General features: G+C 43.5%; 2 protein-coding genes and 1 long non-coding RNA gene across 4 annotated transcripts; 1 reads left to right on the plus strand and 2 right to left on the minus strand.

Moving 5' to 3' along the window:
• Positions 1-276: 276 nt before the first annotated feature.
• Positions 277-7,852, minus strand: ipo8 (importin 8). 2 transcript variants are annotated; one of them, XM_086102983.1, is made up of 25 exons: positions 7,483-7,852; positions 7,112-7,193; positions 6,855-7,011; positions 6,453-6,611; positions 6,218-6,374; positions 5,994-6,083; positions 5,787-5,881; positions 5,635-5,719; positions 5,413-5,547; positions 5,139-5,238; positions 4,974-5,050; positions 4,755-4,871; positions 4,515-4,604; positions 4,181-4,346; positions 3,948-4,108; positions 3,691-3,816; positions 3,302-3,368; positions 2,793-2,918; positions 2,491-2,588; positions 2,280-2,375; positions 1,892-2,112; positions 1,597-1,802; positions 1,259-1,477; positions 993-1,122; positions 277-819 (listed from the first exon to the last, which is right to left on the minus strand). In XM_086102983.1, coding segments are annotated over exons 1-25 (3,045 nt in total). In that variant the 5' UTR covers positions 7,567-7,852; the 3' UTR covers positions 277-818. The 2 variants fall into 2 exon arrangements, with proteins under 2 accessions (XP_085959109.1, XP_085959108.1); XM_086102982.1 differs by having other exon boundaries at positions 3,293-3,368.
• Positions 7,853-7,934: 82 nt separating this feature from the next.
• LOC147186230 (uncharacterized) lies at positions 7,935-11,816 on the plus strand. The gene is made up of 5 exons (XR_015099193.1): positions 7,935-8,156; positions 8,769-8,829; positions 8,989-9,350; positions 9,429-9,517; positions 11,430-11,816. It is a non-coding gene; the product is annotated as an uncharacterized LOC147186230 (long non-coding RNA).
• caprin2 (caprin family member 2) lies at positions 8,424-14,962 on the minus strand. The gene is made up of 20 exons (XM_086102986.1): positions 14,689-14,962; positions 13,632-13,881; positions 13,480-13,542; positions 13,323-13,409; positions 12,993-13,231; positions 12,689-12,771; positions 12,514-12,591; positions 12,181-12,218; positions 11,887-12,069; positions 11,662-11,703; positions 11,465-11,590; positions 11,247-11,331; positions 10,991-11,031; positions 10,596-10,691; positions 10,436-10,507; positions 10,148-10,288; positions 9,862-9,961; positions 9,630-9,691; positions 9,397-9,448; positions 8,424-9,294 (listed from the first exon to the last, which is right to left on the minus strand). Exons 2-20 carry the CDS (start codon positions 13,869-13,871, stop codon positions 8,723-8,725), a joined length of 2,400 nt encoding a protein of 799 aa, XP_085959112.1. The 5' UTR covers positions 13,872-13,881; positions 14,689-14,962; the 3' UTR covers positions 8,424-8,722.
• Between the last annotated feature and the right edge of the window lie 90 nt (positions 14,963-15,052).

The raw sequence follows: 15,052 nt of genomic DNA on the forward strand, positions 1-15,052 counted from the left end.
CAGGGGGCGACATGCCAACAGTACTGTATACTGTATTGTATGTAAATTGTGACGACCCTTTTGTTGAGTGTGGCAGTGCTTGGATCCAATCGAGTCGGTGATGAGGACCACCAATCTTGAGAGGCGCTGTCGAAGATGCCTATGCAAGGACCAGCTCGCACAGATTAACATGCAGAGACTTAAAAACCAGGTAGGCTAATTAACATCATGATGCTCTGTGTCTCTCCTTGGTAATTGGATATGATTGGAAACTGATTTTTAAAAGAGAAAAAGAACTCTCTTATATTTTCGTTTTAATATAGAAACACACATCTTGAAATACAGATTGAGAAGATGTTAAATGATTTTATGACTCTCAAAATTGTTTCAGTAAAATTTTTCAGTACACAAAACAAGAAAATCCAAGCCACGCTTTCATTTCTTGACACTTTGACAAACATCTTTATAGTCCAAATTCCATCTGATGAAATTCTTTGCTACAGCAACAACGACAGGAGATTATATTACACAAATTACACAAACACATATTTGTGTTTGTTTTATTCTTTTAGAACCACACAGGCACACACGGGAGTTCACTAACAGTAAGAATTATTACTATTTTTTTAAAATGTCAAGAAATATATAAATACAGCCTGTCCTGGTGGATACTATAGTATAGGACTATTTAAATTGCACAATCTCCAAAATGACAGAAAAACCAGCCCATACAGAATGCAGAGCCAACGTTGTCTGAAATTGCAATGCTTTTCCGACAAGGTCAGGCCATATCAGCCTCCGTATCCTCTTCTTTAGAATCCGCAGCACCTCATTGGATCTCTAGAAAAAGAAAAATGTTCTATTGTCGCTCATTCTAGCACACTGTATTTGGATGAGAATGTGGCGTCACTGCAAACCTTTCACAATAAACAGCACTCTTTGTGTCTCATATGTCATAGGATGCAGCAAAAGGAAAATTCTTGGCTGAAATCGAAAATAGCCAAGTTCCTTACCACTGGCCCTTTGTGGCAGTACTCCTCCTCTGCTGTGAGATGCTGTAAATCTCCTGGAGCTGTGTTTTCTGGTCATCGCTCAGGGGTGCAGTCAAACATTGGTACCACGCCATATCTGTATTCTGGACTCCTGAGAGAACGTCAACACAGGACAAGTTGCAGATTCACATGTTGATATTACATGATAGTTCTGAAACTTGATTGACGGAGTGTAATTTTATCGGGAAAAGGGCCGTTTTCAGAAGCAGGAAAAAAGGTTGACTTACTGAGCAGGGCAGATGCAAAGAACTGATATTCATCTTCTCCATTATCATAGTCGAGGGGTGTGCTGTACTCTTCCAGAGGTGTTCCTTCAAAGCAATCGTCATCATCCCAGTAGTCGTCGTCGTCATTACTCTCATCATCCAGGCCCATCGGCACACTGGATTGCTGCTGCGTAATACTGCATTTTTCATTGACCTCATCCTCATCACTGGGAATCTCCTCTGCGAATCGTGATCGTATCGATGTCAACATTGGCGAGACTGGCGACTTCATGAAATGTTGTGCGTATCTTTTAGGCCAAACGCCAGGCATGCACGCGCACGCCCTGTGGGAAACTTACCGTTTTGATCTTCATCCAAAGTCCTCGTGTTGGGCAGCAGGTCCGGTTTGTTGATGTGACGGGAAGCAGAGAGGTGCTTGAGGCCTAAGAAGAGGAGCAGTACAGAGGGAAGGATTTGTGTTGCGACGCCCTCCAGCGCCGCCGGACGGCTCGGAAGCTCCATCAGCACAGTCAAGCCAATGATGCACATCTTCCGGTCGTGGATCCTACGAGTGAATCAAAGATGCAAATGGTGAGGTCATCCAATTTAGATGATGAACGATTTATAACTCTCGGGACAATTCGTGTTTCTCACCCGAGGAAGAATTCCGTGTCGTTCATCCACTGGTTGATGAAGTGGGCAGTAATCGTTTGTGGGTTTTGGGAGAAGTGCGCGTTGTCTAAAGTGTGCATAAGAACGGCCGGGCTGTAGTAAAGCGCAGCGATGGCCACCTCCAGGCACATGATCCGAAGCTTGTTGGACTTGACGCCACGCGTCAGACGCTCCAGCGCTGCCTCCACAAACAGAGGGATGCACTGCAGTTGGGAGACATAATGACCTCTAAGCCATTCGTTCCGATATCATCCCAACTAACCAGTAGGTGTGTATGCATATGCAATACACACCCATATATGCTTTTTTTTTTTTAAGTGGATACTCAATTTCTGTTGAGCAATCAAGTGCTTTAGGGACTGCATCTTACCTGGTCAATCCCTCTGCCTTTGCACTGCAGTATAATCACCTCCAACAATTTGGCAGCGTGACACTCGGCTTCTTCACCTGAATCTGTGGTCAGCACCTAGGACAGAGGAATAATTCAAACACGCCAACCGGTCAGTTTAACTGCAAGATCCAGAAACCTTTGGGACAGTTCAGATCGTATCCACCCGAGAGCTACAAAAAAAAAAAAGTACCTTTTTGCACATGCTGTAGATGATCTCCACGTTCTTGGGGTTGGACAGAAACACATCTGTATCCACGGTGACATAGTTATGCAAAAGGGGCATCATATCTGTAACGCATATTAAAAAAAAGGACAATTATTGCATTTGTTTTCAAATTCCCCCGATGATCCTAAATATTCATCTAGCTATTGATTTGAGATAAATTTCAGGAAATTGGATATGTTCCTTCACTAATGACAATTTGACGCTCATGCGCATGGCCAGTGTATGCAAAGTTCTTGACCACATCAACCAAGCCAGCTGAGACCAACCGGTGAAGTAGTCAAAGCAGTCATGCTGAAAGACCTCATACAAGACGCTCAGCAGTTGCCACATCTGCGGGGAGATGGTCTGGCATGTAAGTCCAAATGCCAGCGATAGAATCTCCTCGTAGAACTCTGTGAATGAGATGAATCTTCAGCATATTAATACTTTCAAAAGCACAAAATAAGATAGGACTTTTTCTCCACGCGTAGAGACAATGACATTGCTCACATTCAATGTAACTGATAGTTCGGGTGTTGACCAGTGAGCACTGCTCTGGCACACCAAAGTGCATTCGGATTAAAAAAAAAACGCAGAAAATTATAACAATCCACTCGAATATCTTCCTTGTTGGGGGTTGCACAAATTTTCAGGGAGCCTTCTGCTGAAATATCAGAAGATTTTGTTCTTGATGTAATCAATGTGACGTTCATCTTTTTTTTTTAATCATCAATTTTCTATGGGCAATGCAGAAAAAGAAAAAAAAATTGCATCTGAACAGACACACCTGCCATACCTATGATAGGTTTCTGCAAGACCAGGCCAATCACTTGCAAACAGATATCCTCCAGCTGTTGTGTGATCTGATAAAAAGAGGGGGGAAAACATATTTTTTAATCATTAAAAAAAAATGTTAAGAGTTAACAGTTCCCCATGGCACCATCCTTAGGCCTCTTCTGTCTCTCTTTCATCACTGACGGTACCTCCTTCTCACTGGCGAAATGTTCAGCAAATTTAAGATGACCTGCTCCCAGGTACGTCCAGAGTTTAATTTCAACATCTTTTACACACCTTTAGGACACATCACAATCTTGCTCCTCCTCATCTGTCCAACCTTCACCATATCGCACTGCTCCCCAACTCTAAAACTCCCTGCCAATGTGTGAGTGCTGCGCAAGGGTAAACCTCCTTGTGGTCCTCCATGACCGTGAGAATGGTGTCGATGGTGCTCAGAAGTCCAAGGGCAATGACCGTCTTGTCCTCGTTCTCCTCGTATTCCTCGCTCTGAAGAACCCTGGTAAAGATCTCTGCCTGCCAAATGCACAAGCACAGTACACTCAATTGTTAAAAACAAAGCCAAATGTTGGCATCCTTGTTTTGGTGATTTCGCGGGCTTTCACGCATTTTGGCATTCGGTTTTTTGTCCCGACTGTGTCTCCTACCAGGTTCCGTGTCATGTCAACGGCGATGACGGCAACTTCTTCGTTGTACTCGCAGATCATCTTCTGAATGACATTGGTCAAATCGTCGTTCTCCGTCTCCTTGACCACGTGGAGCAGCTGTTGCATGACAGGTCGGATGTGTGGCCTGATGTACAGCTTTGCTACACGCGCAAACACACAAAAAAAATGAGATCCCCACGCCCCCAAGATGACTCGATTCGCAGTGTACGTACCCTCTTCCTGATTGCTGACCAACATTTGTAAAGCAATGGCTGCCTCCACCTTGACCGGCATCTCGCTGTCATCAACCAGGTCCTTCTTCACCAACTCCACGGCATTCCTCAACGCTAACGTGTTGTGGAAACGCAGCTGACTGAAGCAGTGGAGGACCCAACATGACTGACAAAAACAGCATAACCACAAATGATAAGTACTACCTCACCCGACGCTGTCCAATTTATTACAACTGGTTTATTCCTCAGTCTGCGCCCGTATCTCTTGTTTACAAAGCCAAACGTATTTTGAACATCCCTATTAGATAACTTGTTGAACGTCTGCTTCGCTTACCCTGGCTCGCAAGTAACCCAACCGAGAGTCGAGCAAAGGGAAGACGTAGTTTTGCAGCATCAACTCCATCTGCTCCATGTAAATGCGCTTCTGCGAAACATGCGGCAAAGCCCAACGAAAAGAGAAGAATGTCGGGAAAAGGTTTATTCAATGGTCTTCAAACTCCTGTCCAAAAAAATGATGCGGAAATTTCTTATTTGGTCACTTGCAGATGAAGGCAATCCTCCGCATCGTACGTACCTTAAGTAGTAGCTCGCCCAGCGCTCCGATGCAGTGCAGCGCGCCATCTTTCCGTCGGTGGTCAGACATGGGATCCATCAGAATCTGGTGGCAGAACTCCATCATTTGAGGCAGAACCTTTGAAGAGGAAAAAGTACAAACAAGGTACTCTGATAATTCTTTTTCCGACATGTACAGTATATCCCTCAATACTGCGGCGAATGGTATTGTTCACATCACCTCCTTTCTCTTTCGTGCAGCGTTGCACAAAAGGCTCTGTGCGGCGGTGGCTGGAAGGGCGTGATCGTCGTAAAGGTCTGGAGACATTTTCATTTATTTATTTTTTAATTAAAAAAAAAACAATCACTGAGATGACATTTTTATTGATAGCTTCAAAGTACACACAAAACTTCATGCGGATGTACTCAAATGGGTCCTCCTGCCACAGCCTCTCGTCCTCGTCTTTGTAACACATGAGCGGGAAGATCACCTCCTGACAGATAGCCTGGAAGAGAACGAAAGCCGCAATTTATTCAAATTTGCGTTTCTTTGTTTAAACGGTGCTTCTAAGAGTAACTAACGTGCTGATGAGATTTGAAGTTCATTTAATCCATCGAAACGTGAAGCCCAAAGCGGACCCTTGTGGTGACTTGTGTCAGCCGGCCGGGTTTCCTCTTACCTGCATGTGAGGCTTCATCTGCTTCCACGTCAGAGAATGGGAAAGTCCCTGGTTGAGATAGTCGAGACACTGCTGGAGAACGCGAGGAGTAACGTACTGCTCCTGTCTGTGTTGATCCACCACCTTCAACAGGACCTAGGCGGACAATGACAACAGAAACGGACGCATCAAAGCCAGACACAAATACCCTTGCGCTTCCCGACTCGGATTTAGCACACTTACTTGCTGTAAGCCCACTGCGTAGGTCTTCAAGAAGAAATCGGCAAACTCAAAGTACTCCTTGGTCACGTTGCCTGGGCTTCCATATCTGGAGGGCCACAACCATATTTACATCCATACATTTAAATGTGACGCAAAACGAGGTTCACGCTCACCGCTTGAACAGCCTCGTAATGACACGCAGTGCCCATTTCTTGCACTTCCACCATGATAACTCGGGACGATCGTCCTCATCCAGCTCTAAAGTCTCCTGTCAAATTAAGCGAAATGTGACCTTTCGGGTTCCGGAGCGGCGGACGCACACGCAATCTGAGGCATATAACGGAGCAGATATCTGGTAGTGTGCGGGAAAGGCATCTTACAGCAGGTACATCACGGTCCATTATGGCTCGAAAGATTTCCATCCATTGAGTCATCACTGTTGTGGTGATCAGCTGGAGAGGAAGCGAGTACTGCAGATATAAGAGTAGGATAAATATCAATAGCAGCAACATAAGATCGAATTATAGGTTAAAACACGATACTGCAACATTGCGTCAAAATAAATAAATAAATCGGCTTTGATGTTGACCGTGGCAAAACATACCTGGATGAGAGAATGGAAGATTTTAAGGATCTGTTTTTGAATGAGGACCGAGAAGATGGTGGCGTCATTCAGCAGCTGGACGATGAGCTGCTGAATCCGCGGCAGAAAGATTTGCATGGCCGCAAGCAACGGCTCCCTCTCTTCCTCCTTCCGGTACCTGACGCGCAAACACGTTGTCATGAATAGGACTGGAAAGAGTTAGTTGCAATGGACAAATTCACAATCGGTTACTCACTCGTAGGTTTTGACGAGCTGGTAGAGAGCCAGCAGGCTGCCGTACCAGCTGCCACTGTTGTTCGACTGCAAGTACAAGCTTAACTTGTCCACGATGGCTGTCCAACGTCCCGGGAAGTCGTGTTTGATGATCGTTCGGAGACACATCGTCAGCTGTGCGCTGCATTAACAGTGAAGTTAGTGAAGTTTGAACTGTCATAAGATTCGATACAAGTATTAGGGTGAAATAGTTTCTGTTTAGGCCTTCTCCCAACTGCGCGTGAGTAAATAAACCCCACCAATCAATATTTGCAAAAAATTCAGGGTAGTGAGAATTCAGAACACAAACCTGTCCAATTTAAAGTGGAGTTGTTAGAAAAGATTACTGGTTGCATTGACGTTTGCAGGGTGAGAATGAACGTACCGAATGGTCTCCGGACAGCGGATGATGCCCTCCACAATGTGGTTTCTGATCTGCTGGCGGTCATTTTCATGAATATTAAAGGGGAAAACCACTTTTCCCAGAGATGGCTCCCTGTCCTGCCAATACTGGCCAATCATGTTCTTCAAATAGATAGCCGCTGTGGACATGCACAACAGTTAAACAGATAACAATGGGGGACGGTGTCAGAATGATCAAGAACAAGATATATTTAAAAAATAATAATCTTAACACCATACCTGCCTGCCGAACTGGAAACTCCACCTGCTCTGATACAATGATCTGAAGCAGAGTTGGTGCAAAGTTGATGATTTTGTAGGACTGAAACACAACCAGAGCAGGGTTAGAGTTAAGCAACCGACAATACTTGAAACAGACACCTGGAAAAAAAATGCCGCACCTAGTAAAGTTAATGAAAGAATAACACCGTGCAAGTTATATTTTCAAGTATGTTTATGTAAGGCATTTCAAACTCATGTGCAAATTTCCCTCCTTTTAACTTTGAGCACTTTCCTCGTCCCAAGGTTTCTGCACGCCCCTGCGTCAAAACCAGAGTTAAAACAGTACCCTCTCATAGTTACTATTAGACGTCTTCAGCAGTGACACCCACCTGATTGAGTTCATCTTCAGCCGCTCTTCTCAAATTCGGATCGATAGTCCCTCTCAGAGCCTGAATTATCCGGTTGGGATCCATTACTTCACTCCACGTATCCCCCTTAATACGCTACATGCAAAAACCATGAAGGCTACTCACTTAATTGTGAAGGCCGTTGTGGCCCTGCATTTAATGTCCCCTAAGCCGTGACTGAATTTGACACTTTGGGATAAAAACGAAAGCAAAATAAATATGATTTTTGGCGAGGTCCACTACTGATTGTATCACAATGGAAGCAGATTCATAGAAGAACCGATCGCGTTTTCAAATTCCATCAAGCTTTGAAAACAACAAAACTCTGCCGGTAAGCAGCAATTGGATGACGTAAACGTAAACTGCAAAACACAAACTTTACGGCACTTTTACGGCACATCAGTCATCGGTGGCTCTGCAAGTTTGCTGCCCCCTTGAGTCTTGGAGTGGTCTCGTCATGCGACGTTCGTCTATTTGCTTTCACCCATGTTCCGATCTTCTTATCCTCACAAGGGTCGCGGGCGTGCTGGAGCCATATGCTTTCATTTCGTGACACAAATGGTGTGTGTAATATTTATTGCAGTGACGCAACAGCACCCAGCGTGGCACCTGCTTCCCAATGCGCGTCCGTCAGAGCCACGGGGAAAGCAAAAGTGGTGAGTCCCATCGAGCTGATAAATTAACAGTTTTCTGTATTATTTTGTTTCACTGACACCAATGTGACTATCATGCTCCCGATCTTCTGCAATACTAGACATTGAATCTGAAAGGAAAATCAACCTTGAAAGTATGCAAGCAAGGTGCAATTTAAAAAAAAAAAGAACTGCACGCGGGTAAATTAAATATGGCACTATATGCGTGCCTACATATTTTCGCGTGGCAACAAAGAACCTTTTTTTAATGAAAATGCAAGCACACAAGTATCACTGCTCATCTTTTATTAAGCCATTTCAAGAGACCAAATTGACCTCCTCAGTTTGGATTTCACTTCAACATACTGGCCATTTGTGTTCAACACCATACCCACCACCAAAACAGTTTCCTTTTATAGTTTACGAGCCCACAGCAAGTTTGATTGTCCACTAGAAATCCTATTTGCCATCTTGAAGAGACGTAGTCATGCATAATCAGCAGGCTTTTGCGCGAAGAAGGTACTTTGGAATGATGGCTGACCTAATGATGATGTCAACAGTTTGGTATAAACCAAGAGACTATACAGAGCTCAGTCCTGGTAAAGCAAAAAGCCAGAAAATGTACTATACTTCCAGGTGCTTCCATAAATGGCACCGCGATGCAATCGGAGCCAAACCTGATCACCTTGGAAGAGAGGTAAGATGGCGTGGTTGCTCGCCGTCTCATGATCCGGTGCTCCATCATTGGCGTACGCTGACACCATGACTTCTTCATTGCACATGAGATTGATGTAAAGTGGCACATTAATTGCCAGCTTAAGGATGTGGAACATGAAAACGTACGTTCCATTGACAGGACAGGTAAAGCGGCCAATGTGGGTATCAAACATCTCTCCGAGGTTACTGTGCAGCTGATCAAAAACAATGGGCTGGTCTAGGTTGCCTGGAGCAAAGTTGACGGTGCGAAATGCTGTGAACGCGACTTTCAGCGGCTGGGAGAAAGGGTAAAGTTGCATGGGAAGTAGGGGAGTGTGATGGTGGCCTTGAGAACTGTGCGGGACATCTACGATGGGGACAGGAAGGGAATCGCCATGTCCTGAATCCATCGTTGTGAATACTTCACGGTCTGGGCTGCTCACATGTGAGCTCTCACGCCAGGCTGCTGCAGAGTAAATGGAGAAAAAAAAATTAAATCTGGTGGCCAGTCCGTTACTAATGGTAAATATATATTTTTTTCTTTTGAAGAATATAACATTGTCCTTACCACTGTAATGATGCTGTACTCCACATCCACAGACGTGTTGGGATCCAGTGCCCTGCAAACGGATCAAAAGCTGTAGAAAATGGATGGATACACAACAAAACTGCCATTTGAACAACACTGGGTAAGTATCGTTTTTATATCCACTGTATACAATCAGGATCAGCATCAGAGCGCAACACTGAGTAGGAAGGAACGTTTAGCACAGCGCCACTACAGCTTTGAGATTCACTTACTCTTGGAGCACTTAAGAGAGGGCCATAGTTCTTGAGATGAGTCTGGAAAATGCATGTGTCCCCTGCCAAACAGAAATCAGAATCCACTATCATGCTTTAAAAGCAAGAATTATGGGAGCACTAGTTAAAAAAAAAAGGGGTGGGTGTCCTAAATCATATTTGCAATTAAAATATTGCATAAAGTTTCGGCATCTTGAGTTTAGCTCGCCATTACAGGCCAGCAGAGGCATACCCATCGTTTGCGAGTCGTCTTCTGAGGGTGCAAACTCAGGTGGTGTTTGGGTGCTGCAGTTGGTGTACTTTGGCTCTACTTTCGCCTCCCCGTTGAAGACCTACAATAAAAAGACACTGGCGTCTAAATGAGCAAAATCTTGCTGATAGAAAGTGTTGCGAATGTCATTAAAAATGCCCGTCATTGATGACCAAGTCATTTAAGACCAGTCATTGGAAAAAGTCACTGCACACGTTCTTTGATCGTCACCCAACGCGAGAAAGAATCAACACGTTTGAAGACTCACTGAAGGCATATCATGAAATTGCACAGAGGTGACAGTTTGCCTCGCGGGGGGTGTGGAAAATGTGTGCTTGTGAGCGGGGACGGAGATGCTCGGCGCCGTCCTGTTACAGGGAGAAATTGTTCCCGATTCGGCAACCAGCGTCTGAGGAACACAAAGTTTGAGTGCGTCAAACAATAACCAGATGTTCAGCTTCTTGAAAATGAGCATCCGGTTAACTGTAATAAACGCAACATATCTCAAGTTACTCCATTTTTGCCACCCTCTAATACGTATGAACTTTAAACTGACAGAGATTGCAGACTCTGGCCTGGAGAACAATGGCGAAGAAAATTTCTTCTGTTCGGACAAATGCAGATGCTCCTGCAGGGGGGGGGGGGGGGGGGGAGAAACCAAACAAACCGTTTAAACGGATATCCTAAAAGCGTGTCATTATTGCACAGAATCTCACATTTCTGGATATCTCCAGTTCGTAACTTTTTAGGCACTGATCCCCATTTGTCAGTCTGGTTTTGTGGTCCAGAAGCCGAGCAGGCAGTGGGGTGGACTGTGAATGGAAAATGAAGTGATTAACACTTTACCGTAACATACAGTGGATGTTTAAAAAAAAAAAAAAAAAAAAAAAAAAAAAAGTCTACACACCGCTGTTCAGATGTCATATTTTTGTTCGAGACTAAGATCATTTTCAAACTCTGTGCACTTTTAGTGTGACCTATAACCTGTACAACTTCATTGAAAAACATTTCAACTAAATATGTCCATGTTTTTAATTAAACAATCCCATCAAAAAAGGCATTTGAACAAAGTGTGTGTGTGTGTGATAGAAACATCTAAACGACTGCTTACATGCATTTCTTTTGGCAGCGGATCACTTGAGGTTTTTAATGCTGTTGGTTGGGAGAAAGAACACTATGCATAAAAAAAATTTTCGGTTCATAGTTTTCTCAAATGATCAAAAAAAAAAAAAAGATCAATACCGTGATGGGTACGGACAATATACCGATAACAGTATGCCTGTCAGCATATGAATTTTTTACTTTTGTGCTTTTTTTGGGGTGAAATCCTGAAATTCTAAAATTTGACAAAAATGGTTCGACATTACCCAGAGGAGACGCCAACTCCGACGGCTCCTTTTTAAGTTTGGAGTTTCCATTTTCTGAAGGGGACTCGCAATCTAGTAGAGAATCCTAGACAGCAATGTAAAAACATAAAAATCTTGAGCAAAATTGGTCCCCTGCCTCTAGGGGGGTTTATATGAAGGCCATGTTTTGTATCAATTTCATAGTGCACTGCTCTAGGTCTTCAATTGCGACATTCCACCTGGATAAAACTGAAAGACCCATGGATCTTGGTTATTAAGTCCTCCAAGTGTTTTTTCCTCATGATCGGATCTTTGGGGAAGGTTGGAGAGCTGAATTTCACTTCAGGTAAACCCTTGTGATCGTCCTGCCAAAAAACACAAGGTGTCATGTTGAAGATTTTTTTTTTTTTTTTTTTTTAAACAATCTTGTACTCACTGTCTTGGCATTTCGCTCCCTGTTCGCTTTCTTCTCCTTTTCCTGATATAAAGAAAAAGATTTGTATCACATTTCCGCTTTATTGTTTGTTTGTTTTTTTTTTGGGCTATTTATGAAAAAAAAAATTCATGTTAATTTTTTTTTTTTTTTTTTTAAATGAACTGCAATTGTTGTCTCTCCCCATATTCTTTTTCAAGGGAGTATCAAGCCATGGCATGAGTTTACCTCTTTACTCCCAGCTGACTTGCACTTGCTGGCAACAGGTGCTTGAGGGACGAAAGTGGCCGCCGCGCCTTTCCACGGTTTGCCCACCGCGGCCTGCAATGAGATGCCTTCATCCGAGAACTCAAAATCCCAGCAGTCAGGAGGGTCAACCTGTCTCCTAAGCATCAAGTCTTCCTTCGACTTCTGCGCCAGGGAATTGTCAAGGTCAGACGGAAACGACTCGGCGCGCTTCTCTCTCTTATCCATGTATTTATTTTCCAAACTGGCCCTGAGAACACGCAAATGTGACCTTACCTCTGGAGAATCTTCAGGGTGCGTCATCTTTGATTTGGCTATCAAAGACATGCAAAACAAAACAAAAAAAAAATGTGTGAGGACATTTACAGATATTAAACAATTCATCCCGAATCAAAATGTTACAAAAAACCCGTTCTTGGTTCAAAGACCAAAAAAAAAAGCAAAGTATGTACCACAAACTGATTTGTACTCTGTTGTTTGACATTGTTGTCCCGCTAAAGGCCAATAATATGTATTCTTATTTTTCCCATTAGCGTATAAATTCATCACGGCACAGGAGTCAAACGATGGTCCGATCTCACGATTACTGCTGCACCTGCTTGGACGTACCTAGAGTCGTTTTGGACGGAAGACAAGAGAAGTACTTGCTCTTCAATAATTTGGTGAGCTCATCTTTCAGCAATTTAACTGAAAAAAAAACCCACACAAATGAGACAGGTTTGGTTCGTTTTTTTTTTTTTTGTGGACCAGAGTCATGCTGGAGCGCAAATTCTCCGATACGCACACGTCGATCCGGCCACTGGCTTTTCCTCTCCCTCCAGAAGGTCCATGTACATCACGGCCGCTTGCTCCATCCACTGCTCTAAACTTCAACCCAGCAGAGAAAATTCTAACAAATGTGAGTCTTTCTTTTATCACTGTAGAAAATGACAAAAGTATTTGCAGATGAAAGTTTGAAGTTACTTTTGTTGAAATGTCTTATGCACATCCACGTTTGTTTTCAAATAGTCACAAAAAAAGTTCAGGGAGCACCTGGGGCGATCAGTCTTAAATTCAATTTGGTTTCATTATAAAAAAAAAAAAGTCACCTCAGTCGGTCATCCTGCCTCGCCCCGAGCAAAGCGGCCAGCTGGCTCAAGCTGTTGAGATGCTTTGCCGGTAGGTAGGGCGCCTGGTTGTGTCCGCTTTGCAGGTCTTTCTTGACATGAGCCTCCTGTAGGCTGGCGAGGAGATGTTGGACTTGGAGCACCATGCTGAGCCGCCGCCTCTCCTCCTCCATCCTTACCAGCTGCTCCCTCTTGACCGCCTTCTTCTGTGACTTCAGCAACTTTTTTTGCGGGGGGGGGGAACACTTCATTTTTATTGCACAGAGACAATATTTAAGTAAACATAATAGCAACTAACGACTCAACTCTTACATTTTGAGTCAAGCTGTCTAGGATTTTGTGGAGCTCCTTGGCAAACTCCAGGTTATGCACCACCTGCTCGTATTTATCAGTCGCAGCCTGACAACAAAAACGACTGCATCATGGTCACGTCAGACGATTGAGTGTCATTTTGAAAATATGGGCTCACCATTTGGTCTTTATTTAGAGTCTCACCAAAGGTCAGGCATCTCTTATAGTGTTCCAGTTTCAGCTACGGCAAAAGCAAGACGGGAAAAAAAAACAGCCATATTTGCGACCACACATCCCTGATATCCTTTTGCCATTGTTTCATGTTCCTACCTTCTTTTTCTCCAAGTTGCGAACCTTATGTTTGAGGCAGATAAGTCCATCTTCTATGTAGGTTTCATACCCATGATAGGCAGTGGGGAAGTCAAAGCTCGGCGGGGCCCCCAGGCTGGCAGGTGAGTCTCCATTCGGACTAAAAACAATCAACTTGCCTTCCGTTCTTTCCTTCTTCTCTTCTGACTGTTCGCCAGCAAGTGTGACACCCACCTTGGGGGAAGGAGGAAGCTGCACCATTGCCGAGCTCCTACAAGAGGGAGAAAATGTATTTGCTTGTTTCGATCTAGAGGTGCAACCGCCATGATCAAATTGATCGATCATTTGTTTAGATACTTTTGATTGAAGAGTTTTCCAGAATTTCTGTGTCACTGCTATGTAAATGTTTCATTTAGCTTTAGATTAAAAGGAAAAAAAACCGCAGGGAGTTCCCCAGCTCAGCATGCATCTCTTAGAAATTTAAGTGACATTTTAAATAAACAATTCTCCGACTTTACCCATTTAAGATCTCTTATCGGCCATTAAAAAAAACTGCGGATATGCGTCAAAATCAGCATTTGCTTTTAAGCCTTCAAAATAGCAACAAAAGGGGATAGATTTCAAGCTCGAAGAAAACGCACACTCTGCATCAAAAGGGAATTTTCATTCATTTAATTCGTTTTAATTCATTTAGTTCGTTTAATTGTGGCGCTGGCAAAACAAGAAAGTTTTGTTTCACCCGCACAACGTATCAATTTCACGCTTGTTTTTTTTCCATGGCGTTTAATGACAACGTTGAAGGGATTCCGAGCCATTCAATAAGTTTGACAGCGGATTGCTCACAAACCACAACAATAAAAACCCTTGTTAAGAATTCCCACCAGCTCGTCAGCCGTGCAACAAACACCTCATTGAATGAACGTGGAAAATAAGTTTGGTGATTTGACGCGATTTAAATCAAACGAAATGCAATTGAAGAAAACCGCATCGCCATCGTTCCCAATCTAACGCGACCCAAACTTCATTTAATTGAACAGCAGGGGGTAAAAACAAACAAACAAAAAAAACCACCACCAACCTCGTAGCTCTACTTTGGGCGTTAATTCCAAAATCGAGACCGATTGAAGTCACCAGCACTCCTTGTTCAGACTGTGCAAGGTGCTCGGTTTGCAGAGAGCGCCCCCGAGCTTTGCTTTTGATTTATAGGGCGCTCCGTTTGGAATACTTCCGCTTTCACTTTTTTTTTTTTTTAAACTGGGATTGGCTTCCTCTACCCGTGGGACCTTAAACGACAAGACAATTTTAGAAATTTGTCTCTTCTGGTATGATATATCACGTTTGGAAGCAGGTGTTTCAAAATAGTAAAAACGACTGCATTTTTGTTTTTCGTTTTATTTTATTTTTCGTTTGAAAACAGATATAAAAATCATTCTTGCACACAG

Source organism: Hippocampus guttulatus, chromosome 22 (genome assembly GCF_054856545.1).
Source record: "Hippocampus guttulatus isolate MCC_2025c chromosome 22, RoL_Hgut_1.0, whole genome shotgun sequence".
Taxonomy (NCBI): domain Eukaryota; kingdom Metazoa; phylum Chordata; class Actinopteri; order Syngnathiformes; family Syngnathidae; genus Hippocampus; species Hippocampus guttulatus.

What these genes read in the sequence shown, in the direction of transcription:
- caprin2 (XM_086102986.1), bottom strand. Translation starts at nt 13,871, where the DNA reads ATGGTGCAGCTTCCTCCTTCCCCCAAGGTGGGTGTCACACTTGCTGGC. An exon ending in TAGACAGCTTGACTCAAAAT is followed by an intron (nt 13,232 to 13,322) that starts GTAAGAGTTGAG and finishes CCGCAAAAAAAG; the next exon opens with TTGCTGAAGTCACAGAAGAA. An exon ending in AGTACAGCATCATTACAGTG is followed by an intron (nt 9,295 to 9,396) that starts GTAAGGACAATG and finishes TTTACTCTGCAG; the next exon opens with CAGCCTGGCGTGAGAGCTCA.
- ipo8 (XM_086102982.1), bottom strand. Translation starts at nt 7,566, where the DNA reads ATGGATCCCAACCGGATAATTCAGGCTCTGAGAGGGACTATCGATCCG. An exon ending in TGGACCGTGATGTACCTGCT is followed by an intron (nt 5,882 to 5,993) that starts GTAAGATGCCTT and finishes TTAATTTGACAG; the next exon opens with GAGACTTTAGAGCTGGATGA. An exon ending in ATTACGAGGCTGTTCAAGCG is followed by an intron (nt 5,720 to 5,786) that starts GTGAGCGTGAAC and finishes GTGGCCCTCCAG; the next exon opens with ATATGGAAGCCCAGGCAACG.